The sequence below is a fragment of the Peromyscus californicus genome, unplaced genomic scaffold (assembly GCF_007827085.1).
Source record: "Peromyscus californicus insignis strain IS unplaced genomic scaffold, ASM782708v3 Scaffold_21__1_contigs__length_65335640, whole genome shotgun sequence".
In the NCBI taxonomy this organism is placed as follows: domain Eukaryota; kingdom Metazoa; phylum Chordata; class Mammalia; order Rodentia; family Cricetidae; genus Peromyscus; species Peromyscus californicus.
In genome coordinates, this window is record NW_026294514.1 from 27,640,122 (window position 1) to 27,665,708 (window position 25,587).

Consider the following 25,587-nt stretch of genomic DNA (forward strand, 5'->3'; position numbering starts at 1 on the left):
AAACAGGGAACAAGGGAAGAGCCAGCACAGGTAATCTGGTCTGTTTCAGAACCTCTTTGAGGTAGAGGAGACCAAGGACAGAGGCCTGGGAGGAGACAGGGCAAACCCAGACGACAACCTAGGAATGATAGGACAGGGATCCAGACACATCCGTGAACTGATAATCTTCTCTTTCACATGCTTACAGAGCACTAGGCACAGGAACACATGCAATTAGATATAACTGTTTAGAAAATGGTGAAAAAAAACCCCCAGGACTTGAAGCAGTAAGAAGGAAGAGGTAATGGAGTGAATAAAACAAAACCCTTACAGCCAGGGACTCTGATGCAATAATGGTAAACACAGGCGATTCAGTCACAGGTTAAAAACATAGTGCTACTCAAGAAGAAATCAAGGTGTTAGTCCAAGCCTATCTTTTACATAGCTGTTCATTTCAAAGGCCAGAGTTCCAAGGGTGGGAAGTGTGTTCCAGCCACACTGACATCCCAAAGCCAGCCCTCCTTCAGGACCTAAGCTCCTCAGGCTAGCTATAGTCCCAGTTTGCATATCTTGGACTATATGTTCTTCCTAAGCCAGAGGTGGGGTAGGGCTCAGCCTTCAGGTCCAGTTGGGGGAGCAGGAGGAGCAGGAGGGCTGGGATCTTCCAGCTTCACATCATGTAGGTGCACTGTGGGAGTGGTGGGGTCTTTGCCCACACCCTGGTTGGGGTCGGCCTGGTCAGGGTGGTGCCTGCGCACATGCTTGACCACCTGGAACTTCTGCTTGGCTTTGTAGCTGCAGAGGCGGCAGAAGAATGGGTGGCGGTCGGTATGGGTGAGGGCATGATGTCGCAGGCCAGCAGCCCAGCGGAAAGCACGGTGGCAAACATTGCACACGTAGGGCTTGGCCTCACTGTGCTTGCGCAGGTGGGTGCGCAACAGGAAGCGTGTCTTGAATGCCTTGCCACACTGCTCACACATGAAAGCCCGTGCCTCTCGGTGTCGTGTCTCCCGGTGTACACGCAGCGCATCAGCCCGGTTGGTACAGTACTCACACTCGGGACATTGGTATGGCTTCAGTCCTACAGGACAAGCACAAACCACCATGGAAGAGGGAAAAACAAGGGTCAATGAGTCATAAAAAGTCAGCATGATCCTTGGATATAAAGAACACAGCACAAGCTAAGGACCATACTTTTCTGTCCCAGTCACACCTGACATTCTGGTGCCTTTCTCCACTCAGTCCTTGTATACACACAGGTCCCAGTGGATGCTGATGACTAATTGGAATTCTAACCTACTAGTCTACCTGAGAGTAAAGAATACTCAACTATGACAGGGTTATTAAATGGGAAACTCCGACACTTCTTTGGTCATGTGATACTATAGAACTTAAAGACTCCATTTAGACATACTTTCTTTCTTTTTTTAGAGACAGGGTTTCTCTGTGTAGTTTTGGTGCCTGTCCTGGATCCCGCTCTGTAGACCAAGCTGGACTCAAACTCACAGACCTCCACCTGCCTCTGCCTCCTGAGTGCTGGGGTTAAAGGTGTGCAGCACTATCACCCGGCTTTAGACATACTTTCTTATCAAACTAAAAAAAATAAGAGAAACTGCTGCAGGCCGCAGGAATATATCATAAGAACTCAGCTGGTTATGGCAAAGTCACTACCTGGAGGGATCAGGGAATTCCTCCAGAAGAAGCCAAATCCCAAGGAGTTTTTGGTGTTATTTGGCTTGTTATATATCAGCTGTCTTCTGTTATGAAAATCATGTGTGCCTTCACAGTTTTCCCATTTGACTTTTCCCTAAGAAGGGCTAACAGTGTGGACTGATCACTCTCTGGACATACAAATTCCAGGTGTTTGGAGAACTGCCTCAGGAAAGGCTTTCTCTGGAATCAGATATCTCCCTTGGCCACTTTCAAGGACTAGCAGTAGTAACAGTCCACATGCAAGTCTCCCGATATAAGATAAATTCCACAAAGAGACACTGCCTAGGTCAGGTGGATGTTAAGCAATAGCCTTATACAATTTAGCTCGGACCCTCCTTTCTTATAGCCTTACTAACTTTATAGACCTCTAACTCCTTACCTAACCACTTCTAGGAATATTTAGATAACCTTCTGCACTGACAGCTATGCTCAGCCAGAACCCCAGTTCAAGCCTCCTTGTAATTATCATCATTGGCAGCTTCCGGCCAGGTCCATCCCCAGATAGAGGAAAAGTACCTTATCAGAGATACCTCTGTACTCTCTAAGAACAGACTTAACCATCCAGGCTACCTGTTTGAGAAGGCCTGGCGGATGTGCCAATTAAGCTTTACTTCCTCCTTTCCCAAACCTTACCTCTATCCAGATCTCCCTTTAACTATCACCAGAGGCATCTAGCTGTACACAGGTTGCCTGGCGACTGAGCACACTTACCCCCACCCTGCAGAAAAATGGCAGATAGCTTGGACAGATATGAGCCACAGGAAAAAAGAAGTTTTATTTTCTCCCATTGACCTAGCAACTTATAGATTCTTAACATTTTCTACCAATCACGTTTAAGATTATAGTTGAGCACATAACAGCCCTCTTCTTAGATATTACCCGAATTTAGCCTTTAGTTAATTCATTCCCCAATTGGTCACTTCCCTTTGGGGTTGCAAATGATAATTAACGGTTATTGCCTCCCTATGTGATTCTTATCACCCCTCCGTTTGACTCTAGAAGCCTGGCTTTGCACTAAGGGAATACTGCTTGTAAGTACATATATACCAGGACTTCCAGGGCACGCAGAGGATGGAGAAAAGAGAATGGATGAACTAGATGGGTAAGAACTTGAGAGGAACAAACTGAGATGGGAGAGGAGAAGGAGACGGGAGAGGAGATGATATGGGAAAGAACAAGATGGATGAGAACCTAGAAGGGGCAGAACTAAGATGAAGGAATTAAGATAGAACCTAGAGGGGACCACAGACAAGTGTAGAGAGAAATCAGGCAAGAAAGGAGCTAAATATGAGAGCAGAATATAAGCTTGTAACTGACACAGAGTAATAAAGTATATGGACTAAGGAGTTTCGTGTACATAGATTTATTTCTTTATATCAAGGATTAATTATCAGCTGGTTGTAGATTCTTCCCGGACCCTGGGAGGGAACTATTGAGGGGCTGGACCCCCATAGTCCACGATAAGAAACTAACTAGGTGGTGGTGGCGCATGACTTTAATCCCAGCACTTGGGAGGCAGAGGAAGGCTGATATGTGAGTTCGAGGACAGGCAGGGCCACACAGAGAAAGCCTGTCTTGAAAAACAAAACACAACAAAAATAAAAACAAAAAAAACAAAGAGAAAATGTTAAAAAAAAAAAAAGATAAAGATATTCCTCCACATATGGGGGAAATCACATGCCATAATCAAAGGTACCCCATCATTAACCCTTTACAGAGAACCCATGGTTTGTGGATTCCATACCCTAGAAAAGAAGAAAAAAATAGGGAACTCAGGGCTAGAAAGATGGCTCAGCAGTTAAGAGCACTGGCTGCTCTTCCAGAGGACCTGAGTTCAATTCCCAGCACCCACATGCAGCTCACAACTAACTATCTGTAACTCCTGTTCCAGGGGATCTGGCATCCTCACAGAGAAATACATGCAGGCAAAACACCAATGCACATTAGAAAAAAAGAGCGGGGGTGGGGTGGGGGGGATGGGGGGTAGGTGGGGGGGTGGATTTTCACCTTTCTCCTCACTTACAATCATTCTACCACGTTTACACGGAAACCACGTATCTCTCAGTGGTTACTCAAAATTGATCTGGAGGGTCTCCGTGTGTGTGTGTGTGTGTGTGTGTGTGTGTGTGTGTGTGTGTGTGTGTGTGTGTGTGTGTGGTCTTGGATCATAATAATACACTTGCCCAGCTTCCAGGTTTACCCACTCTTTGATGTCTAACACATTTCAATGGACTGGCAAACCATTTCTGGTGTGTTCTTCCTGTGTAGCCCCTATTCCCAGGGTGAAAACTGATGTAGGCTCTGAGTCTGAGTGAGGACATCCAACATCTCAGGGAGGTCAAGTTTGCTAGAGAACAGGGAAACCCTTTGAGCAAGACAGTCAATTCCCACCCTTCCTTACCTGTGTGCTTGGTCATGTGGTATTTGAGTTGGTTGACCCACTTGCACTTGTATCCACACTCAGGGCACAGGTACTTCCGTTCCTCCTTATGGATCCGCATGTGGTACTAGAAGGAAGATCCAATGCAGAATGTTTACTCCCCGTGCAGCAGGGGCTCCCTCGGGTCTCAGCTGTTTCTTACTAGTTATGTTGTAGGGTAAGCTAACTCCTAATTCTGTTTAATAATCTGTAACACAGTGTCTATCTCTGTGTGCATGTGGTGATGTGGGGACTAAACTCAAGGTCTTGTGTATATTAGGCAAGCAAGCATTACCATCACTAAGTCCCTACCCAGTGACCCACCTCGTATTTTCAAATGATTAAAATTGAGTACTAAAACTGGGCGGTGGTGGTGCACGCCTTTAATCCCAGCACTCGGGAGGCAGAGGCAGGTGGATCTCTGTGAGTTCGAGGCCAGCCTGGTCTCCAAAGCGAGTACCAGGAAAGGCGCAAAGCTACACAGAGAAACCCTGTCTTGAAAAAAACCAAAAAAACAAAAAATAAAATAAAGTAAGTGCTCAATAAATGTTAGCTGTTACTACCCAGATTATTCTTAAAGTATTAAATGCTTTTATCACATGGCAAACAGTTATGGAATTTATCTTTACAAAGCTCATGAAATTGTATCATCCCTTTTACAGATGAGGAATCTCTTTTTTTTTTTATTTTCTGGAGCTGAGGACCAAACCCAGGGCCTTGCGCTTGCTAGGCTAAATCCCCAACCTGAGGAACTCTTAAGTTTTGAGAAGTTAAGGAATCTATCCAGAGTCACAAGCGAATATATGTAATTGTTAAGGTTATAGAATCCAGGAGACTGGAGAGATGACTCAGCAATTAAGAGCACTGGCTGCTCTTCCATGGCAGCTCACAACTGTCCTTAACTCCAGTTCTAGAGGATCCCACACCTCTTCTGGCTCTGCAGGCACCAGGCTCACATGTAATACACAAACACACACGCCAAAAAAAAAAAAAGAAGTTAGAGAATTCAGAGCCTACATTCTTTGCATTTCTTACCTTGAGGCGGGAAGGGTCAGCACAGGCATAGGAGCAGAGGTGACAGCGGTAAGGCTTTTCCCCAGTGTGAATTCGGCTGTGCCAGGTGATCTTCTGCCGATTTTTAGTGGTATAGGCACAGTCAGTACACTTGTAGAGCCGGGTGCCTCCGTGTCCCTTTACATGGTGATCCAGTACCAACTGATGGCGACATGCGAAGTCACAGAAAGGGCAGCAAAGGGAGGGCTGGCCAGCACCGCCGTCCCCTCCTGAGGGGGCTGCGGACGTCTCCTCATGCTGCTCCAGGTAGTGCTTCACCAGGCCTACCCGCTCCCGGGCAGCAAAGCTGCAGAGCTGGCAGCGGTGGCTGAAATGGTGTTGCCTCCGATGCTCATCCAGTGCTGGCCGGCTAGGGAAGGCCTCCTGGCAGGCCCCGCACTCCAGCCTCGGGTGCTGTTTACGGGTGTGTCCTCGGAGGCTGGCAGGACTGGGGCAGAGCAGGCCACAGTGGGAACAGTGCAAGGGGCCCTCCGTGGCCTCTCCGGGACAGCCAGGGGACGGGTGTGTAGGTTCTGGGTGTCGGCGCAGAGCATGCTGCTTCAGTGCCGTTTCTGAGCTAAACTGGGCCTCACACTGGGAGCAGGAAAAGGATGGGGTGCCTTGGTGGCAGCTGTTGACGTGGCGAGTGATGTCATGACGAAGATAACCACTATAGTCACAGAGGGGACAGAAATGGGTGGGTGTTTTGTCATGGACTCGGAGTCGGTGCAAACGCAGTTTTGAGTTGGTACCAAAGGTCTGTGGGCAGGAGCTGCAAGGGATGCGGCCAACACCCGTGTGTCGAGACTGGTGGGCCTCCAACCGGTACCGTCTAGTAGTAGAAAAGTCACAGAAAGGGCACTGATGTGGCTTCACGCCCTCATGTTTGAGTCGCCGGTGCTGATGGAGGCATCGGCTTTGCTTGCAGGTGAAGCCACAGTCCCCACACTGCAGAAGGGGCCGGGGGCCAGAGGCTGGGGCTCCAGTGGGGTGCCTCCGCCTTTGATGGAGCCTCAGAGCAGCAGCAGCAGGAGCAATGAATGGGCACAGACCACAGTGCAGATCTCCGGACTCAAGGGGGCAGCCCTGGGTCTGGTGAGTCCTCAGGGTCCGTTCCTGCTGACAGCTAAAGGGACACGTCGGGCAGGAGAAGAGGGCACCCTTCTGCTTCTGAGCCACAGCAGGGTCCCTATCACCAGGGCTGGACTCTGTACTCCCACTATTCAGGAGAGCGGAGTCCCCATTGTTTAGGGGAAGAACAACAGGATGAGTCTGGGGGCGCCCACGCTTTCTTCCCCGGCTACGCTCCCCCCGGCAGCCTTCGGTCACATGAGAGGTGATAGAGGAGAGCCGAGAACAAAGGAATGTGCACGAGCTGCAGTGAAACTTGCCTTGCTCAAAGTGGAACTTCTCAGAGGTCCCTGTGGGGAAGGACTTCCCTGCAAGAGAGGCTGAGAGGTCAGAGGGTATGGGAGGAGCTTCCTCTACTCCTGGCTCCCCAGGGAGCTCAGAAGGAACATCTTTTGGAAGCAAGAGCTCCACCTTTGATGGTAAAGGTGGGGGCTTTCCACGTTCAGCATCCTGTGAGGCTTGGCTACCTGGAAGCTGAGGATGTAGAGTGGGAGAGACAGGTCTGGGCAAAGCCTTGTTCTTTCTGAGAAGAACAGGGCATTTCTTCATCATATGGGTGTTGAGGCCACGTTGTTGCTTAAAGCTAGCTCCACACTCAGGGCATAGCAGGGGCTCTCGGCGGCTGTGGCACCCCGATTTGGAGTGCAGAGTCAGGGCTTTCTCCCGGCGGGTGATAAAAGGACAGTGTGGGCAGCGGAAGGCTCTTCCTTCTCCCTGGATCACTACCATCTGTACCCGGCCCTCCAGCACCAATGCTTCTGCTTGTTCCTTGTCCTGTCTCCTCAGGGCCTTAAGCAGTGACTCTGACTCAGGAAACGGCGGCAACGGTGCAGTCTCAGCAGACAGAGTCGCCTTGAATGTGTTAGGGGTCTCCTCAGAGATTAGAGGATTTCTGGGGGGCTCAGAGACTAGCTTCTCCAGAATGGGCTCTTCAGCAACCAAGCCAGGAGTCCCAACACTTTCAAAGCTGGATAGTTCCGGCTCTTCCAGTCCATCTGCTCTTTCCATTCCCAGTGGCCCTGGGGGATCAAGAGGCCTGAACTCCACAGGGGCTGTTTCGGTGAGCTCCTCAAGGGGTGGCGGCTCTGCCACAGGTTCTAGGTCTACCCTCAGGGCCTCCAAGTGTAGTGTGCAGCCACCCTCCTCCACCTCCCCTGGGCTGGGGCTGCCAACCAGGTTATCCCCTTGGGGAGCCTCAATACCATCCTGTCTTTTGGTGCTGACCTCATCACTTGTCTCTGGCAGGGCCTGGTCCACACTGGAGTCCGCCACAATCCCATCTTCATGGTCTTGTCTCTCAGGCTGGGCTGACAGCTGGCTTGAAGGTCCTAAGTCTGATGGAGGTGCCAGGCATTGCCTGGCCCCCTCCAACTCCTGGCTGGCATTGCAGAACTGCCAAACCTGGTCCCCTGGCATGTAGCCATGGACCTTCCGCTTGTGGAAGAAGAGTGTGGTATTGCTGAAGGTACGGTAGTCACAGAGGGCACAGTGAAACTCCCGGAGATGGGTGTGCTTGCAGTTCTCATGGCTCAGCAGGGCCTGCTTGTGGCGGCTCTGGTAGCTGCAGTAGCGGCAGGGGTAGAGTGGGGCAGGTGTGCCAGGGTGGTGCTGGGAAGCCATGTGCTTCTGAAGCTCATACTTCCGCTTGCATGCAAAGGCACACACCTCACACATGAGAGACTTTCCCTGGTGGCGCAGTTTGTGGCTGCTCAGCTGATCAGCCCGATGGCAGCGGTAAGAGCACTGGTTGCATTGGTATCTGGGAAGAAGGACAAAGAGGGGTCAATCACAATACATCATAACAGTTGACAGTCACTGACTAAATACTATAGGCCTGGGTCTGCGCTCTGTGCTGCACGTGAACCATCTGATTTAACTTGCCTTCTACCATCCTGTGAGGTAGGTATTTCTACTTTATAGGTGAGGCCAAGGTACTGAAGTTAGGTGTCTGCCCAAAGGCAGTGATGGGCAGACAGCCTAGCTTCAGGGCTGGAACTCTCTATTCTCTACTGCATGTGTGTGTGGTGTGGTGTGTGCCCGCCCCGTCCTCCCACCTCCTGGTCTTGAGATGCTGAGGACTGAACTCAGGGTTTTATGCATGCTAGAAAAGTGTTCTGCCAGAGTCCCTAAACTACTTCCTATAGGAAAGTAATCATGAGTAAAGTGGGGCAGGTATGCCAGGGTGGCAGTACCCACCTGACTTCTAAGGAACTGGAACCCCATGGAGCAGGTTTCTGTGCGTTGTTCTATTCCCCAGTGGAGGTATAAAGGCTACAGACCAAGCCCCTAGGCAGATGTGCCCATAGGTTAGAGAATTTGTCCAGATGTTACTGGATCTTAAAGTGGCCATTTGGTGCCAGTAAGTGTAGATCCATTTTCCTGAGGCCAAATTCTGGGAACTAACTACTACTTTCAATGTGGGCTCTAAGGACTGAACTCCTCAGACCTTCATGATTACAGCAAGCACTTTACTGACTGGGCCACCACCTCCTCAGCCCCTCAGGTGACACTTTAACCTCTCCTTTCCTTCGCCTGGCCCAGAATGCTCTCACCATGCAGAACGGGCCACAGACGCAGGCTCAACTGTAGGTGCTGGAGCCAAGAGAGCAGGAGCGGAGGGAGACCGGTGTTACAAACGAGAAAGGAAGCAATGGGCCCGAGATGGAAGCACGTGTGCTCCTACCTGAGATCCCCTGCATGTTTCCGCATGTGCACACTCAGGTAGTGCTTCCACTTGGTGACATAGCCACATTCAGTACACATGTAATCCTTGGTATTAGAGTGGGTCAGCATGTGCTTGGATAGGTAGCTCACGTCCCGGCACGTGAAGTCACACAGCTCGCACTTGTGAGGTTTCTCTCCTTATAGTGTGTGTAGGAGAAAAAACACAGGTCAGATATAGATTTGAGAGAGTGGCCATATCATCTCTTCCAGCAAGTCTGCTATGATGCCAGGCAGGGGCAAAAGCTTTATGCGCTACCAGGTATGTGGCACACTTCGTAAGAAAGAAGGCAACATTACAGCTGTCTCCAACATTTCCTCCAACTCCTATACCAATGAAGAGGGGGAAGTGCAGACTGTCGGCTTTGTAAAATTAAAGTCTACCTTGGATTTTTTTTGCTTGTTTTTTTTTTTTTTTTTTGAGACAGGGTTTCCCTGTGTACCCCTGGCTGTCCTAGAACTCACTCTGTAGACTAGACTGGCCTCGAACTCAGAGATCCGCCTGCCTCTGCCTCCCCAGTGCTGGTGTGCACCAAGCTTACCTTTGATTTTTAGAAAAAGGTAGTTGGTACCTGTAACTCAATTCTTTCTCATTTCCTAAGTAGAGATTAGAACAGGAGAAGAAATAGAACTGAAACTCGAGATTCCAACAGAGCAATGCATATGAACAGTCAGCATTTATACAGTGCTCACTATGTGCCTGAGCTCTGCATAAAGTACCTCCTCTCAATGAGTCTTCATAGCAACACTATAAGGTGCTATTATTATCTCTGTTTTAGAGGTGCGAAAATCAAGGCACAGAGAAATCACAAAGCCATTTTATTTATTAAACGGTGGACCACATGGCCTTGGGCAGCCTGTTTTCCTTGTTTCCAGAAAGGGAACAACAAAATAGAGACCTCACCTGGTTGGTGTGAGTATTAAAGGAAACATAGCAAAGCTGTCAGTGGTGCACAGTAAGATCTCAAGGATGAGCTGTCCCAGCACTTGCTCAATTCCTGGCACTAAGAGGCTGGTGGCCATGTTCCTGCCTTCCTCCCCAACCAGCCACCTCTGTGTGGTAAAGGGCACACAGTATAGCTCTCTGTGATCTTACTGTACATCTAAGTTGAACTTCTCAATTCATTTTTTGTCTCTGATCTTTACCTGCCTTGCCTACAAGACTGTCGAGGATGAAATAGGATAATGCATATAAAAGAATGTTTTAAACTGTTAAAACAGTTTAGGAAAAGGCCTTGGAAACTACAGTCTGTGACTAAACTGTGTACAGAAAAGACCTGTTGTTATATGGGAATAGCAATAGCTTTGATCAAACTGTCTAAAAATTATTTTTCTAACCAGAGTTTTCTGTGGAATTGGCTTAATGGTTCACCAGTGCATAGATGTTTGCAGGGATCAGAGAAGATACCATAGTAGGAAGCCTGATTTAGTTGCCATCTATGGCTTCAGTAATGCAAACAACCTAAGGAATCCAATATACAACAAGTCAGTTTTCAAGTTACCAGAGGCGATCATGTTCAATTCTAAGGAAATCCACAATATATGGATGGCTGACTACTTTTCCTTCTCCTGTTCCTACAGATTCCCCAAACTTGAATTATAAAGGAAGCTATCTGTCCTGGTCTGCAAGTCTGCAATATAAATGGCTGAACATTACCCATCTGCACTTGACTAGGGGTGGGTGGAACTGGACAAGTGCTGAAGGGTAAGGAATGAGAGTCCAGTGTTAGAACACAGGTTCTGAAATCAGAGTGCATGGATTCAGACATGACTTGACTACTTTATTTGTTGAAATGGCATCAATTTATGCCTTATATCCTTGTAAACTTGGGATACTAGAGTTATGCCCATAAACTTGAGGTCAAGTGAAACAATGTAGGCAATGCCCTTTGTGTGATGCTTGGTACACAGCAAAAGCTCGTGCCAGCCATCACCTTCACCAATGTTATTACATCATCAGAAGGATGGAAGCCATCTCACCAGTATGCAGCAGCATGTGTCGGATAAGCACCCTCTTGTGGGCAGTGGCAAAGTTGCACTCAGAGCACTGGTGGATCTTCTCATGAGCGTGCATCTTGCCAACGTGGTCCTGGTAGGCGACTGGGTTGAAGGTGGCGAAGGGGCAGAAGGTGCACCGTAGCTCTTCGCTGCCTGGGTGGCCTTGTTTCTTATGTTTGCGGAACAGGTGCTTATTGGAGCAGGCAAAGTCACAGTGGGGACAGTGGAAAGCGTAATGGCTCTTGTGGTGGGCTTCCATGGCTTCAGCTGTGGCAAAGAGCATGGGACACGAGTGATGGCGGCACTCCACAGCGCGTACTCCATGGGTCTCCTTTAGGTGCTTTACAAAGGCCTTACGGTCGGGGGCTACGTAAGTGCAGCCCTCCTGAAAGCAGTGCAGGGGTAACGGTTCGGCGGCAGCTGCTGCCGTGTGGCTCTTGAGGTGCTCTTTGAGCGCTTGGCTGAGGCGGAACTCCTCTCGGCAGACAGGACAGGCATAGGTGTCTGAGTAGAAGTTGGAAATGTCCTCGTGCATGCTGGCCATGTGGCGGTTAAGTGCGTTCCTCTCCACGGCACTGTAGTGGCACAGAGGACATCGGTGGGCCTTCTCACCCAGCTCCCGCAGCAGATGGGTCTTGAGTTTGCTCTTGCTGGTGAAGAACTTCTGGCAGTTAGGACACTGGAGGCTCGGGTCTGGAAAGTGGAGATGTAGGTGCTCTACCAGATGGGTCCGCTTCTTAAAGCAGCGTTTGCATTCTGGGCACATGTGGGTCTTGAAGAGGGACTCAGTGCTGGAAGCCACATGCCCTGTGAAAGAGAATGCAGAGGGTTAAGAGCCAGGTTCTCTAGTATTCAGGGGCTAGCTAGACAACAGAAGCTACAGCTTGTACAGACACAAATACCACGGGCCTCTTTTTTCATAAAAACCAAAAACACCAGAGTCTCAAATGTTGTCTCAAAGAAGAGGTGAGAAACTCCACTATCAAGAGAAAGAACTACAAGGACTACTCATTACCCCCCCCCCCTTTTTTTTTTGTTAACTTCTTGCCTTTTTAAAATTATTATTGATTTTTAATTTTAAATTTATCTACTTTATATCCTGACTGCACTTTCCCTTCCCTCCTCTCCTCCCAGTCTCTCCCACCACCACTCCGCTGCCCACTCCACTTCTCCGTTTCTATTCAGAAAAGGCAGTCCTCCTATGGATATCAACAAAACATGGCATATCAAGTTGCAGTAAGACTGAGCACCACCCTTTGTATTAAGGCTGGGCAAGGCAATCCAGAATGAGGAGTAGGGTCCCAAAAGCCAGCAAAGGTGTTAGAGACAGCTCCTGCTCCCAGTGTTAGGAGTCCCACAAGAAGACCAAACTACACAACTGTCCCATATATGCAGAGGACTGAGGTCAGTCCAGTGCAGGCTCCCTGGTTGTCAGTTCAGTCTCTATGAGCTCTATGAGCCCAGGTTAGTTGATTCCATGGGTATTCTTGTGATGCTCCTGACCCCTCTGGCTCCTACAATCCTTCTTCCCTCTCTTCAGCAGGATTCCTGAGCTTGGCCTAATGTTTGCCTGTGGGTCTCTTCATCTGTTTCCATCAGCTACTGGATGAAGCCTCTCTGATGTGGGCTAGGCACCAATCTATACTAAGACCTTCTTGTGGCCTGTTACAAGTGTTTTCCCAAGTCACCCACTATTCCTAACCTCTGTTTGGAGCTGCCCAAGAAAGTATGGATGGAGCTTTTTTATTCTTGTTGCCCCTGCTTTATACTGACATGCAGAAAGATCAGCAGGGTGGATGCAAAAGAGTCTCAAAATGAGTGAGCAGAAAGAAAGGTACAGTACCCTCAACTTCCAAATACTGGTTCACTGAGCTTTAAATAATTGAGAGCTGGTAATAAATACAATCAGATTCTTTTAAATATTCCCCCTGTGAGATGAATCTCAAGTGTTTCTATTGAGTTTGAAACTGGAAACAAAGATTCAGAAAAAAAATCTTAGGTACCTAGACAAAACAGGTTGATCATCAAAAACCTGTGATAACTATACAGAATCCCTTTTCCCTGCTAAAGAGGGCTATGGCTGTACTGGATAGTTTTATGTCAACTTGACACAAGCTAAAGTCATCAGAGAGGAGAGAACCACAACTGGAAAATACTTCCATAAGACTGGGCTGTGGGCAAGCCTGTAAGGCATTTTCTTAATTAGAGATTGATGGGTGAAGGCCCAGCCCATTGTGGGTGGTGCCATCCCTAGGCTGGTGGTCCTGGGTTCTTTAAGAAAGGAGGCTGGACAAGCCATGGGGAAGAAGCCAGTGAAGAACACCCCTCCATGGCCTCTGCATCAGTTGCTGCCTCCCGGTTCCCTGTTTGAATTCCTGTCCTGACTTCCTCCAAAGATGAACAGTGATATGGAAGTATAAGCCCAATAAATCCTTTCCTCCCCAACTTGCTTTATTATGGTCACGGTGTTTCATTGTACAACAGAAACCCTAACTAAGACACTGGCTGAAGAAACCCTGCCTAGGAGAACAAATTGTATTGTACCACTGCCCCGTGTTACCAGATTATTTGACCTATTTGTCACTGCATACTAGACTCTGCTGTTGGTTTTAAGTCCTTGAGATTAAGCCTAAGGACTGACAAAGGCTAAGGGAATACTCTATTGTTGAGTTATTTCCCTAGCCTAGATCTTGACTTCTGAGTTAAGTAGAACATGGATCTGAACTAAAGCCCAGAAAACCAAAACCTAAGGCCTAAACGTCAGGCTCCCCACTCTCCACTCCTGTCTACCATGAAGAGCTTCAACCTCAGTGATGTTTTTACCTTCCAACTGCTGAGCTCCTTGGCTTTTATCCAAGACTTTCTGGGAGTCCTTCTGGGTGCCACTCCCCTCCTCTACATCCTCTTCGGCTGACTCCTGCCCAGGCAGTGGTGCACCTGCTTCTTCAGAAGGTACTCTCTCTCCTGGAGGCAGTTTGGGAGCTGGGGGCACATAAAACTTCAAGTCCACAAGGGCCAATGACAGTACCGAATGCTGGTACTATACTTACTGGCAGGCAGAATTATCCTTCTCTCCTTTTAACAGAAAAGGATCTTGGATGCTAAGTACATTTATATATTCTTATTCAAGACAGGGATCTGAAGACAAAGAGTAAAAACTTAGTCTAAAAACCTATGATAATAACAGACTTAGACCCCATGAAGCTCAGAACTTTGAAGTCACTGGAAAGGGAGCAGGAGCTAAGAGGTAGATAAATGTAGAATGTACTTCCTTAGCCCAGGTCGCCAGAGCCAAAGGGTGGATGTTCAAGGCAGAGACAATACTCTGACTGTTCACTGTTCTACTGAGGAGCCTAATTGGTACTTCAGGCTCATACCTTGCCCCCGAAAGGTTCTCTTTAGACGTAAGAACAAGAAAGAGACTCGGCAAGTCAAGTTTTCAGTCTGTCCTCTCCTGGACTATTTTTCTCTACTTCCTGCTCCTCCACTTACCTCATGCTGCTTTTTTTAGTTTTGAGACTAAAAGGAGAAACTGATAAAGTACCTCCCTTCCTGAGATTTCTTTCTTTCTTTCTTTCTTTTTTTTTTAAAACAGAGTTTCTCTGTGTAGTTCTGACTATCCTAGAACTTACTATGTACACCAGGCTGGCTTTGAACTCACAGAGATCTGGCTGCCTCTGCCTCCTGACTGCTGGGATTAAAGGTGTGAGTCACCACTGCCCAGCAAGGTTTCTTTCTTTTTTTTTTTTTTAAACAACCCTATTCCTCTCTGCCCACTCTCACAATTTATTTGTTTATGTTTTTGGAGACATGACCTCATATAGTCCAAGTTGGCCTGGAACTTGCTATATAGCTAAAGATGACCCTGAATTTCTAACCCTCTCAAGTGCTCGGATTACAGGCATGTACTATTTCATCCAGCTCCAATCTCATTCATTCTAAGGGCAATCAATAAACATTCTACTAGTAGCAACAGTCACTGACAGGCACTTTCGCCCTGAGATAGCATGGTCTGAAACAGATCAATAGAGGATACTGTTAAAATATCTTCAGATTACATGTTGCATAAATCAATTTTACTCACAGACAAAGGCTTCCTTTGGTCCCATGCATTCTGATTGGTTCAAGTTTTCTAGAGCCTTTCCCATATCACCCAGTATTTTTTTTTCTCCCTGAGTGGCCCTGGCCATCCTGTAACTTGCTCTGTAGACTAGGCTGGTCTCTAATTCACAGAGATCACTTGCCTCTGCCTCCCAACTGCTGGGATTAAAGGCATGTGCCACCATAGCCTGGCTGAAATCCCATCCTCTTGAGCCATGGTCTACATTCTGTCATACTCATGGAACAGTCATAATGGAAACAAATGTCACAGGAGATCAACTGTAGATACATTCTACGCAGGAGACTAGTCGGTCCCTGGCCCCCTACCTGGCAGCAGCTCCTGGGATGGAAGGCCCTGAACAGCAGAAAGTTCTCCCCGTGAACTGGCTCCATGGCTCCGCTGATGCTGCCGGAAGAGTTTGACGTTGGAGCCCATGAAGCTGCAATGGCTGCAGTGGAAAGGGTAATGGGCCTGCCGATGCAGCTCCATTCCCTGCTGGCTCCCGAAAAGCAGGGAGCAGCCCCGGAATGAACAGGGCACAGGAACTGCCTTGTGGGTCTGTCTCAGGTGATGCTGCAGACCCTTGCGATCTTCAGCAGAGAACACACAGCCAGACTCTGGGCAGGAGAATGTGTTGGGAGTGACCCGGTGAATCTTGAAGTGGCTCTTCAAGGCCTGGGGTTGGACAAACTCTTGTCTACATACAGGGCATGGCAGGGGGCTATCTGGCAGGCTGGGGTCCTGCAGTGGGCCATTGAGGGTGAGGTTGCTGGGGGGCAGCTCTACAGAGCACGGGGGGCTAGAGAGGTCCTGCACAGCCTGAATATGGGTCTCAGTGCACTGGTGCAGGGAGAGCAGAGTAGGCTCTGCAAAGCTCTGTTCACAGCGCTCACAGAAGTATACCTCCACCACCTTTACCAGGACACCTGCAGGCAGAGGACCGACAGAGAAAGGCACAGAATCAGATGGAACAAGACTTGAAAGCGTTAGTCACTAGTAGAAATGTAAGTGAATTTTTTTATAGTCATGGAGTGCAGACAGACTTCAAGTTAGGCTTTGCACCTGAACTATAAGCCCATAGGTCAGGGTAGCCTGTCTGGAATGTGTGTTTGGATTTCTAGTGTCTAGTAAAATACTTGGCAAAGATGCATGCTTAGTGTATTATGAATCAACAAACAATAAAATCCAGAAAGCATTAAGAAAAAGCAAATTTGGGCTAAGCAAAGTGCCTGCCATGTAAGCATCAGGACTTGAATTCAGATCCCCAGCACTGACAGTCAAAGACAGGCAGATTTCTGGAGCTTATTGGCTGGCTAGCATAGCCAAACCAAGCTCGTGAGCTCCAGGTTCAGTAAGAGACCCTTTCTGAAAAGGCTCTGTGGGTAATTGATGACCCGAGTTTAATCCCCAGAACCCACATGGTAGGAGAGAACTGAAGCCCACAAATTGTTTGCTCACAATTGTTTGCACAGGCACCCATATCCACAAACACCACAGATAAAATAAGATGTAAAAGAAAGAAATAAAATGTAGGGAGCAATTGAGGAAGATCCCTGACTCTGACATCTACACGAGCATAGATGTGCACACACACATGCTACTGCATACTGGTGAGATGGCTTCCATCCTTATGATGATGTAATAATGGTGGTGAAGGTGATGGCTGGCATGAGCTTTTGCTGTGTACCAAGCATCACACAAAGGGCACTGCCTACATTGTTTCATTTGACCTTAAGTTTATGGACTGATTCTCCTGTCTGTACCTCCCATCTCACAAAGGAGTGTTGGCTTAGAGACCCAAGCTACCTCATCTGTATGAGCTTTTCAACATGGTTCTAAGGATGAAAGTCAGGTTGTCAGGGTTGCATGGCAAGCACTTTTATCTACTGAGCATCTTATGAACCCATGAGAGAGGGTCTTGACATGTAACCCAGGCTGGCTTATGCAGTTTAGTCTAGTCTGCCTCAGTTTCCTGAGTACTAAGATTAAAGGAATGCTGGGATTACTGACACATACCAGCACACTCACCCATCAATGTTATTTTTGTGTGTGACTACATACTCAATCTACCTTATCTTTTTAGCCAGTTCATGGTATGAAATTATGCCCTGATGGACCACAGAGATGTTCCTAACAACAACAAAGTTGCCTTATACACCTCATCCTTGCATGCATGTATGTCTTCCTTTAAGAAAGGTTCCTGGAGTGGAATTACTATGTCAGAGTGTGCATTATTGTAAAATTTGCAATGTAGCTAAACTGACCTTCAAAAGCTTAATTTACGTTGCAGATGCAGCTGGGTGATAGTATAACAATTAGCTACCATGTACAAGAACCTGGGTTCTATGCCCCAGCAATAAAAAATATATATATTTTATATCCTCCCAAAGTTGCAAGATAGTAGTAGCTAGGCATAGTGGCATATGCCTTTAATTCCAAAACCTAGGAGGCAGAGGCAGACAGATCTCTGTGAGTTCTAGGCCAGCCTAGTCTATATAGTAAATTCCAGGACAGCCACAGCTACATAGTAAGATCATATCAAAAACAAATAAACAGCCGGGCGGTGGTGGCGCACGCCTTTAATCCCAGCACTCGGGAGGCAGAGGCAGGTGGATCTCTGTGAGTTCGAGGCCAGCCTGGACTACCAAGTGAGTTCCAGGAAAGGCGCAAAGCTACACGGAGAAACCCTGTCTTGAAAAACCAAAAAAAAAAAAAAACAAAAAAACAAATAAACAATTAAAAAAATAAACCCAAAGTTGCAAGATACTATATATCCTTATACAGCATCTTCTCAACTCTCGAAGTTAGCGTGTGTGTGTGTGTGTGTGTGTGTGTGTGTGTGTGTGTGTGTGGTAGAAACAGGGTTTAGAATTCTTACATGGTCAAATTACCTAATTTTTCCCAGAATCCTTTGCTATTATCCTACACAGTCAGAAGACAAAGTTTACAACTGTAACTGAAAGGTAACAGTGAAAGAATAGGAAGTTTCTTAAAAATGAATGTTTTAGATGTAGAAAGAATAAAGAGAAACTTCCCTCTGAGATAAACAGCATGCCCTGGGTAAGTACAGCATGTTACACACAGGAAACTAGGGTAAGGAAATACCAGTTACTTCTGGAAAGCCCTGCCAAACTCAGGCTGGTTGATCAGGCTGGGCCTCTGGCCTAATGACTGGCTGATTTAGGGTCAGTATGGAAGAAAGGCTCCCCAATGACTGTCAGAGTAAGGATAAGCCAGAATGGGCAGAGGTGTCAGAACTGTTTTCTGTTCTTGATTACTGCCTAGCAGACATGAAGCTCTCAGAGGCAAAACTTTGCAAAAGTTTGTTACGAGGCTGTATGCTATCCTGCCAGCCTTCCATCAACATGCATCAACTGCAAACCAAGTGATAACATCTCTAGGTATAAAAATAGCATGCTGCCTTGTGTTCTCATCACATTCAAGAGAAAGACCAACAACAGCCCAGACAGAACACTCAAGGCTATGTCCCACGGGTCTGGCAGCAACTATGCTTGTACCTGACGTCTCTCCAGACGCTCCTGGGGTCAGGGCTCCAGCTACCGCTTCCACAATAATCTCCATGTTCCCTGGACCCTCTTCAGTAGCTGTGGCCTCTACCAGGAGGCAGCCTGGGTCAGCAGGCAAAGGGGCAGGCTCCCCGGAAGCACATGTGTTCTGGACAGGGCTCAGGATTTCATGGTTTGAGAGAGGTGGGGGAATCAACAAGAGCTCAGAGCAGAGTCCATCCATCTCTCCGGTGCCGTTAGCCAGCTGGGATGCCAACACGGGGTCTGTCATTATCATTGACTGATGTGCTGTGGCCTCCTAAATGCTGACAAATAACCAGAAAAAAACAACATATAAATACATACACACATATACAGTTAGAACTCTTAATTTCTCTGAAGCTGGCCCACACATTTAGGCATTTCCTTTCATGACAACATGGCATACATTATTATCCTAAATATTTTCAAAGCAACATTCAGCACAGAGAGTATAAAATGAGAATGATGTCAGTATTAGTAGAGAACAAGTTGCGGCCAACGTTAAAGAGTGCAGGTTAATGTTTCTTGCCAGCTAAGTGACCACTGCAACTAAGTGGGGCCAGAGGCTCTCTCTTACTACCTGACGATCTTATTATTCTCAGTGCAGATATAAAACCATTCCTTCACTTATGGGCCTCCCTGACCTGCCTCTCCAGACAACCTTCCCTCCCCGCCCTCCTAAGCAGAGGACTTGTCATTCTCTGTTACATTCTTTTTTGCTTGTAGACCTCTCCACTTTCTTGCCACTCCCATCCAATCCATCTCAGTCTCTCGTCTAGCTAATCCAATATACCGACTCCTTAAGAAAATAAGTACCATCTCTGCTGTGAATGCTTTCTGACATTCTTAATTTTCTCTCTCTTGGGTCCTGAGTCCAGGTGTACACAACACCAGCTGTTTTTAAGATTTTATTTTTAATTATGTGTGTTGATATGTATATATGAGTGCAGGTGCCTACAGAGTCCAGAAGAGGGGGTTGGATCCCCTGAAGCTGGAGTGGTTGTCAGACACCTGAAATGGATGCTCAGGTCCTCAGAAAGAGCATCATTCACTCTTAACCAGTGAACCAATTCTCTAACTCACATCCCCCCCCCCAAAAAATGTGGTGCTGGGGATCATACCCAGAGCTTTGTGCATGCCAAGCAAGTACTCTACAAATGAGCTATTATATATTCCCAACACTGGATGTGGAGCTTTGAATAGTATATTGACATTTTTCACTTCAATGAACACAAAGCACCAACAAGCTACAGAAGTCAGACATGAAAATTCTAGTGACTAGCTAACTTGACGTAAACCCATGTATCTTACACCTAGGTGTCAAACCAGTGGTTCCTCAAACACAAGGTGGCTTTGGAACTCACTAACTTCCCAAGGCCTCCAGAACCTAACACAACCGAGAAACGAATTAAACTACACGCCCTGTTAAGATACGGCTGAAATAAGGGAGATAATTTTTAAAATTTTTGGTATTCAAAAGGCAGAGGCAGGCGGAACTCTGTGATTTCGAGGCCTGCCTGAGTTCCAGGCCAGCCAAGGCTTTTACATAGAGAAATCCTGTTTAAAAACACCAAAAACACAAAAACCAAAACCCCCAAATGACAATAATTACTTGATGAAATCGGTCACCAAGGTTGAAGAAGAGCCAGGTGAGAGCCGCTATTCCTTATTCTGCAGAATCCCTCCACTCAAAACCAGCAAGAGCAGACAGAAATTCACAAGGTGGCATGGAAGAGCACTTCCGTGGTCAGAGAGGCTCTTTGGAAACTACAGCTTCCCCGACTACTTATAATTGCTGCTCTGGCCAATCTTCCAGCTCCATCACGCGCGGCCTCAGGAAGACGCGGAGCTCGAGGTAGGAGTGCGCCAAAGAGAAGTACCGTGCTTCCTTGGAGGCTGGAGAACCAAGGGACACGAAAGCCTGGGGAGCAAGGCGCCCCGGACTACCTCGGTTCCCACGCGCCTCTGGGCTTTGACTCACCCTGTGGCCTTGAACTAGAAGCGCCCGCCTCGCTTCTCCGGGACTCAGCTTTCCGATCTGTAAAGTGGAGGCGGCGACAGCGTCTACACTCTCCGGGCGACAGCCAAGTCACGAGATCCAGCGAAGGAGAAAGGCGCTTCGGAACCTGCAAGGCTTGGAATGATGCATCGTCACGATTATGGTCCTGAGGAGAGGCAGCGGATACCCGGGCGGGGCCCAGAGCAGTGACGCGAAGATGCGCCCGGGTCCCTCTGGTCCGGCGTGCTGCCCTCAGCACCTCCCCTCCCAGGGGGGTCCCACCTCCCAGGCCCACTCACGCTGGGGCTAGGAAAAACTTTTACCTCCGGCTCGCAGCACCGGCACTTCCCCCACGTTCCTGCCGCCAGCCGCTCTCTCACCTTCTACCCCAGGGCGGCTGGGAGCAGCATCTCTATGGTCTGACAGAGACTGGAGCGACTGGAGCCTTTGCTGCGGCCGCGCCCGACCCACGCGCCTCTGGGAATCCGACGTGTAGCGGTCACTCTGTCTCTCTCCGCGGCCCGTGCTACTCTATGGTTTCCCCCCCCTCCCCCCCGCCTCTATGTCCTTGAGTACCCTAGCACTGAAGTCCCAAGCGGAACCATCGAGAGTTGCAGGGCAGAGTGGCACGGACTTTGTGGTGGGTGTGGCGGGAAGTAGATGTAGAGCTCGGGGGGGCGTGGCCTAGCGGCGCTACCTCCGATCGCGGCCTGGTTTTACCATCGAGTCTGAGGGCCAGAGAGTCAATGGCGGTAAGGGGGCGGAGTGACAGATTTATCCCGACCACGTTCCTGCAAGCGCGAGCTGTGTTGTGTAGGGTGTCCCGGAGTCAGCTGCGGCGTGTCATGCTCGGGAACCGGGAGCCAGAAGAGCTTCGTCAGTGGCTTTCTATGCAAAGTTGTTCTGGAATCCCCGATCCCAGCTCCAAGCCTTAGTGGAGGTCACCGCTGTCTGTCAATTCATCAGTGGCCCGGCGTGCCAGGCGGAGGACAAAGTGGCGGTGTTGGAGTGTCACAGGAGAGGTGTGCTGGAAATAATTCGTCCTTTTCCCCTTGGGAATTGTCTACAGTTAGGCCTAGTCACATCTTATTGGGTTGAATTTGGAAAAGGCTCCGTGGAGGAAATAGCCTGTGAGAGCTCAATAAGAATGCCGGGAATAAAGAAGGGGGTATTCGGAACCAACAGAACTGAGTGGGCCAGAGGTAGGTAGTGATTTGCATATTTGTTGAACTGCTAGTAAAGGTAGATATCCTAATGTGGACGTCCCTGCGTATCCGGTTGTGTTTGAACTCAATGGGAAAAAGTCACCGAGGGTGCTGGAGTAAAAAGTGACAGAATTGGAGAGGGTCCGGGTGTGGTGGCTGGATGATGCAAGCGCCATTCAAATGCCACTTCAAGAAATAATATTTAACTTGCATAAAATAGTTTAAGTGGGAAGAAATGACGGTCTGAACAGGCCATTAGGAACTGGGTGTCAGGCCGGGCGGTGGTGGCGCACGCCTTCAATCCCAGTACTTGGGAGGCAGAGGCAGGCGGATCTCTGTGAGTTTGAGGCCAGCCTGGGCTACAGAGTGAGTTCCAAGCTACACAGAGAAACCCTGTCTCGAAAAAAACCAAAACCAAAACCAAAAAAGAAAAGAAAAGGAGCTGGATGAAAGAGAAAGGATATTGAAGGGCATGTCTAATGGTAAGGCATGTGGTTACTGATAGATCAATGGAAAAATCACCTTTGCTGACTCCACCCAATGGGGACCCTTTTTGTCTCAGCTCTTGCCAGGGACCAAAGTCTTGCCTTTCTCTTCTCCTGATGTGAAGCTAGTTACATTGCTTTTTGAAGTTGAGAAAATCTCCAAACATGGTCTTCTGGCCAAAGGTTTTCTGTTTGAAGATCAAAATGGATTGGAGAGCCTGGAGTGCTCTGGCATTCCAACACCATACCTACTCCACCAAAGCATACTGAAGTACACAGTACTGCTGACCTTGCCTCTTGCCTCTGTGGGGGGAAAGTGGGGCAAATTTGATGGGTCTGGTTTCTAAACTCGTCTTATGCTTTCTCCCAGCTCTGCTGCTCTCCACCCCTAGGTTTTGACATTGCCTCGGGGCCTGTAAGCATCTGTGTTTTTTTTCCCTTTCAAGATGCCATTTACAGACTTCGTTCTGGCCCTGAAAGACAATCCCTACTTTGGGGCTGGATTTGGGCTGGTAGGTGTGGGCACAGCTCTGGCTGTAGCCCGGAAAGGAGCCCAACTGGGTCTAGTGGCATTCCGGCGCCATTACATGATCACACTGGAAGTCCCTGCTAGAGACAGAAGCTATGCCTGGTTGCTTAGCTGGCTTACCCGACACAGTACCCGCACTCAGCACCTCAGTGTTGAAACCTCATACCTTCAGCATGAAAGTGGCCGAATCTCCACCAAGTTCGAATTTATCCCCAGCCCTGGAAACCACTTCATTTGGTAAGATTGGAAGCTAGGAAGGGCTCTGAGGATAGGACCGATTGATGGAGGAAATTGGGTCACTTTGACGATTTTATTCAGGTATCAGGGGAAATGGATCCGGGTAGAACGAAATCGAGAAATGCAGATGGTAGACTTACAGACGGGGACTCCTTGGGAATCTGTCACCTTCACGGCCCTGGGCACTGACCGGAAGGTTTTCTTCAACATCCTGGAAGAAGGTATGAGATGGAACAGGCAAGCTTCTGGTGGGGCTTTTAGGAGTGGGGAGGTTGGGCATCAGCTGCTTGGAGAGGAAGACTAAGGATCCAAGTACTTGGGAGGAGGGTACCAGGTCAGAGCTCTACTTAATTGCAGAATCAGCTGTAATCCAGAGACTTACTGCCTCATCTCCTTGCTCTCAGCTCGGGCACTAGCCCTGCAGCAGGAGGAGGGAAAGACGGTGATGTACACAGCTGTGGGTTCTGAATGGCGTACCTTTGGTTATCCACGCCGCCGCAGGCCACTGGATTCTGTAGTCCTACAGCAGGGCCTGGCTGACCGAATTGTCAAAGATATCCGGGAATTCATTGATAACCCCAAGTGGTACATTGACAGAGGTAAGAAGCAGCTGGTATCAAAACTAGTCTACAGCCAGATGACGGGACAGAAAATTCTAGCTCAGGAGATGGGAAAAGAAAACTTGTCTAGGAGGATATCTTTTTCTGATACTAAGACCACCAGACTAAAAGGGAACAAACAGAGCTGATGGGGAATATGGACACCTGGGCCAGAGTACAGGATTCACTTTAGGTCTTGTTTATCTTGGTTATGTCCCTAGGCATTCCCTACAGACGTGGCTACCTTCTTTATGGGCCCCCTGGTTGTGGAAAGAGCAGTTTTATGTGAGTAGTCAAATTCTCTTGACTCTGAAAAACAGCCTTTGCGGGAAAACTGGACTGATAGGGTAGGAAAAGAGACATGGATCTGGGAACTAAGAACCAGGGTAAACATGAGCCATACAGAACATCAAGTGGGTGGTATAGGAGGAGACTTGGGCCTGTGAAGCATACCTCCTAGGAATCCCAAAGAGTCTTCAGGTTGCCTAGGACCTCCTTCCATGTCTCTGTCCACAGAACAGCTCTGGCTGGAGAACTGGAGCACAGCATCTGCCTGCTCAGCCTCACAGACTCCAGCCTCTCCGATGACCGGCTCAACCATCTGCTGAGTGTAGCCCCCCAGCAGAGCTTGGTACTCCTGGAGGATGTGGATGCTGCTTTTCTCAGCCGAGACTTGGCTGTGGAGAGTAAGTGGGGATGCTGGGGATGGGGAGTCTTTTGTTTGGCTGATTTAGTGCACTTACGTGCAGGCACGTGCGTGCGGAGGCGGGAGAACAACTTTTTGGAGTCAGTTCTCACCTTGTACCTTGTGGAAGCAGCCTCTCTTGTTGGTCCTTCCATACTCCTGTCTCTGCCCTCAACGTACCGCCGTCGTAAGATTTAGATACGTGTCCCTGCATCCGGCCTTTTCCTTGGAGTCGGGGATCAAACTAGGGTCTTCAGGCTTGTGTAGCTAGCTAGCACTTGACCACAGAGCCATCCCCCTGACCCAGGGAAATTCTTACTTAAGATACTGAGGGTCAGAAGTAAATGTGGAAGAGTGGAAGCCGGGATTGTTGGAGGCCTGAGCCAGCAACCAGAGGTGCTGATAAGGAGGGAGCTGCAGTGGGGACTGGGGCTCCGTTCACGCTCCTGTCACCCTCTAGACCCTGTGAAGTACCAAGGTCTCGGCCGTCTCACCTTCAGCGGACTGCTCAATGCTTTGGATGGTGTAGCCTCCACTGAGGCACGCATCGTGTTCATGACCACCAACCACATCGACAGGTAACAAGAGAGGAAGGCAAAAACCTCTAGTCCTATGCCTTGGATGGGTCGGGGGTTGAGGAGATTGTCTGTTTCGGGTGCTAGCAGGACTGTTGGCTATGATTCTGCTTTTTTTCCCCTTAGGCTGGATCCTGCCCTGATACGTCCTGGGCGAGTAGATCTGAAGGAGTATGTGGGCTACTGCTCACACTGGCAGCTGACCCAGATGTTCCAGAGGTTCTATCCAGGGCAAGCGCCTTCCTTGGCTGAGAACTTTGCAGAACATGTCCTTAAAGCTACATCCCAGATTAGTCCTGCCCAGGTGCAAGGCTACTTCATGCTGTATAAAAATGACCCCGTGGGGGCTCTTGAAAATGTTGAATCTCTGAGGTGATCCACCAGACCACTATCTGCTCTCAAAAAAATCCATTAAACAACTGTCAAACTAATCTGCTCTGTGACTTTCCTCCCTTGCTGTGTTTGTACTTGAGAATAAAACAGGAAGCCTGGAGGTGGTGGCACGCGCCTTTAACCCCAGTACTCGAGAGGCAGAGGCAGTCAGATCTCTGTGAATTTGAGGCCAGCCTGGGCTACAGAGTGAGATCCAGGACAGCCAGGGCTACACAG

General features: G+C 48.5%; 2 protein-coding genes across 10 annotated transcripts; one reads left to right on the forward strand and one right to left on the reverse strand.

The window, feature by feature from the left end:
* Positions 1–149: 149 nt before the first annotated feature.
* Positions 150–21,210, reverse strand: Znf142 (zinc finger protein 142). Of its 4 annotated transcripts, none has more exons than XM_052749862.1 (10): positions 21,044–21,210; positions 20,646–20,798; positions 18,635–18,948; positions 15,443–16,042; positions 13,838–13,996; positions 10,997–11,821; positions 8,979–9,156; positions 5,147–8,054; positions 4,094–4,199; positions 150–1,060 (listed from the first exon to the last, which is right to left on the reverse strand). In XM_052749862.1, the coding sequence occupies exons 3-10, from the start codon at positions 18,918–18,920 to the stop codon at positions 591–593; spliced, it is 5,532 nt and encodes a 1,843-aa protein (XP_052605822.1). In that variant the 5' UTR covers positions 18,921–18,948; positions 20,646–20,798; positions 21,044–21,210; the 3' UTR covers positions 150–590. The 4 variants fall into 4 exon arrangements, with proteins under 4 accessions (XP_052605822.1, XP_052605823.1, XP_052605821.1 ...); XM_052749863.1 differs by having other exon boundaries at positions 18,635–18,941; positions 20,987–21,210; XM_052749861.1 differs by having other exon boundaries at positions 20,987–21,210.
* Positions 21,211–21,414: 204 nt separating this feature from the next.
* On the forward strand, positions 21,415–25,409 carry LOC128117683 (mitochondrial chaperone BCS1). Of its 6 annotated transcripts, none has more exons than XM_052749872.1 (8): positions 21,415–21,865; positions 22,724–23,119; positions 23,201–23,340; positions 23,524–23,718; positions 23,940–24,003; positions 24,235–24,404; positions 24,864–24,981; positions 25,105–25,409. In XM_052749872.1, exons 2-8 carry the CDS (start codon positions 22,800–22,802, stop codon positions 25,352–25,354), a joined length of 1,257 nt encoding a protein of 418 aa, XP_052605832.1. In that variant the 5' UTR covers positions 21,415–21,865; positions 22,724–22,799; the 3' UTR covers positions 25,355–25,409. The 6 variants fall into 6 exon arrangements, with proteins under 6 accessions (XP_052605832.1, XP_052605833.1, XP_052605834.1 ...); XM_052749873.1 differs by having other exon boundaries at positions 22,800–23,119; XM_052749874.1 differs by having other exon boundaries at positions 21,415–21,685.
* The last annotated feature ends 178 nt before the right edge of the window (positions 25,410–25,587 follow it).

Coding starts and splice junctions, on each gene's coding strand:
- Znf142 (XM_052749862.1), bottom strand. CDS start 18,920: ATGATAATGACAGACCCCGTGTTGGCATCCCAGCTGGCTAACGGCACC. Junction 8,055..8,978: donor AAACATGCAGGGGATCTCAG/GTAGGAGCACAC, acceptor CCTTCTTCCCAG/ATACCAATGCAACCAGTGCT. Junction 4,200..5,146: donor CTGACCCTTCCCGCCTCAAG/GTAAGAAATGCA, acceptor TCTTCCTTCTAG/TACCACATGCGGATCCATAA.
- LOC128117683 (XM_052749872.1), top strand. CDS start 22,800: ATGCCATTTACAGACTTCGTTCTGGCCCTGAAAGACAATCCCTACTTT. Junction 23,341..23,523: donor CTTCAACATCCTGGAAGAAG/GTATGAGATGGA, acceptor CCTTGCTCTCAG/CTCGGGCACTAGCCCTGCAG. Junction 24,004..24,234: donor TGTGGAAAGAGCAGTTTTAT/GTGAGTAGTCAA, acceptor CTCTGTCCACAG/AACAGCTCTGGCTGGAGAAC.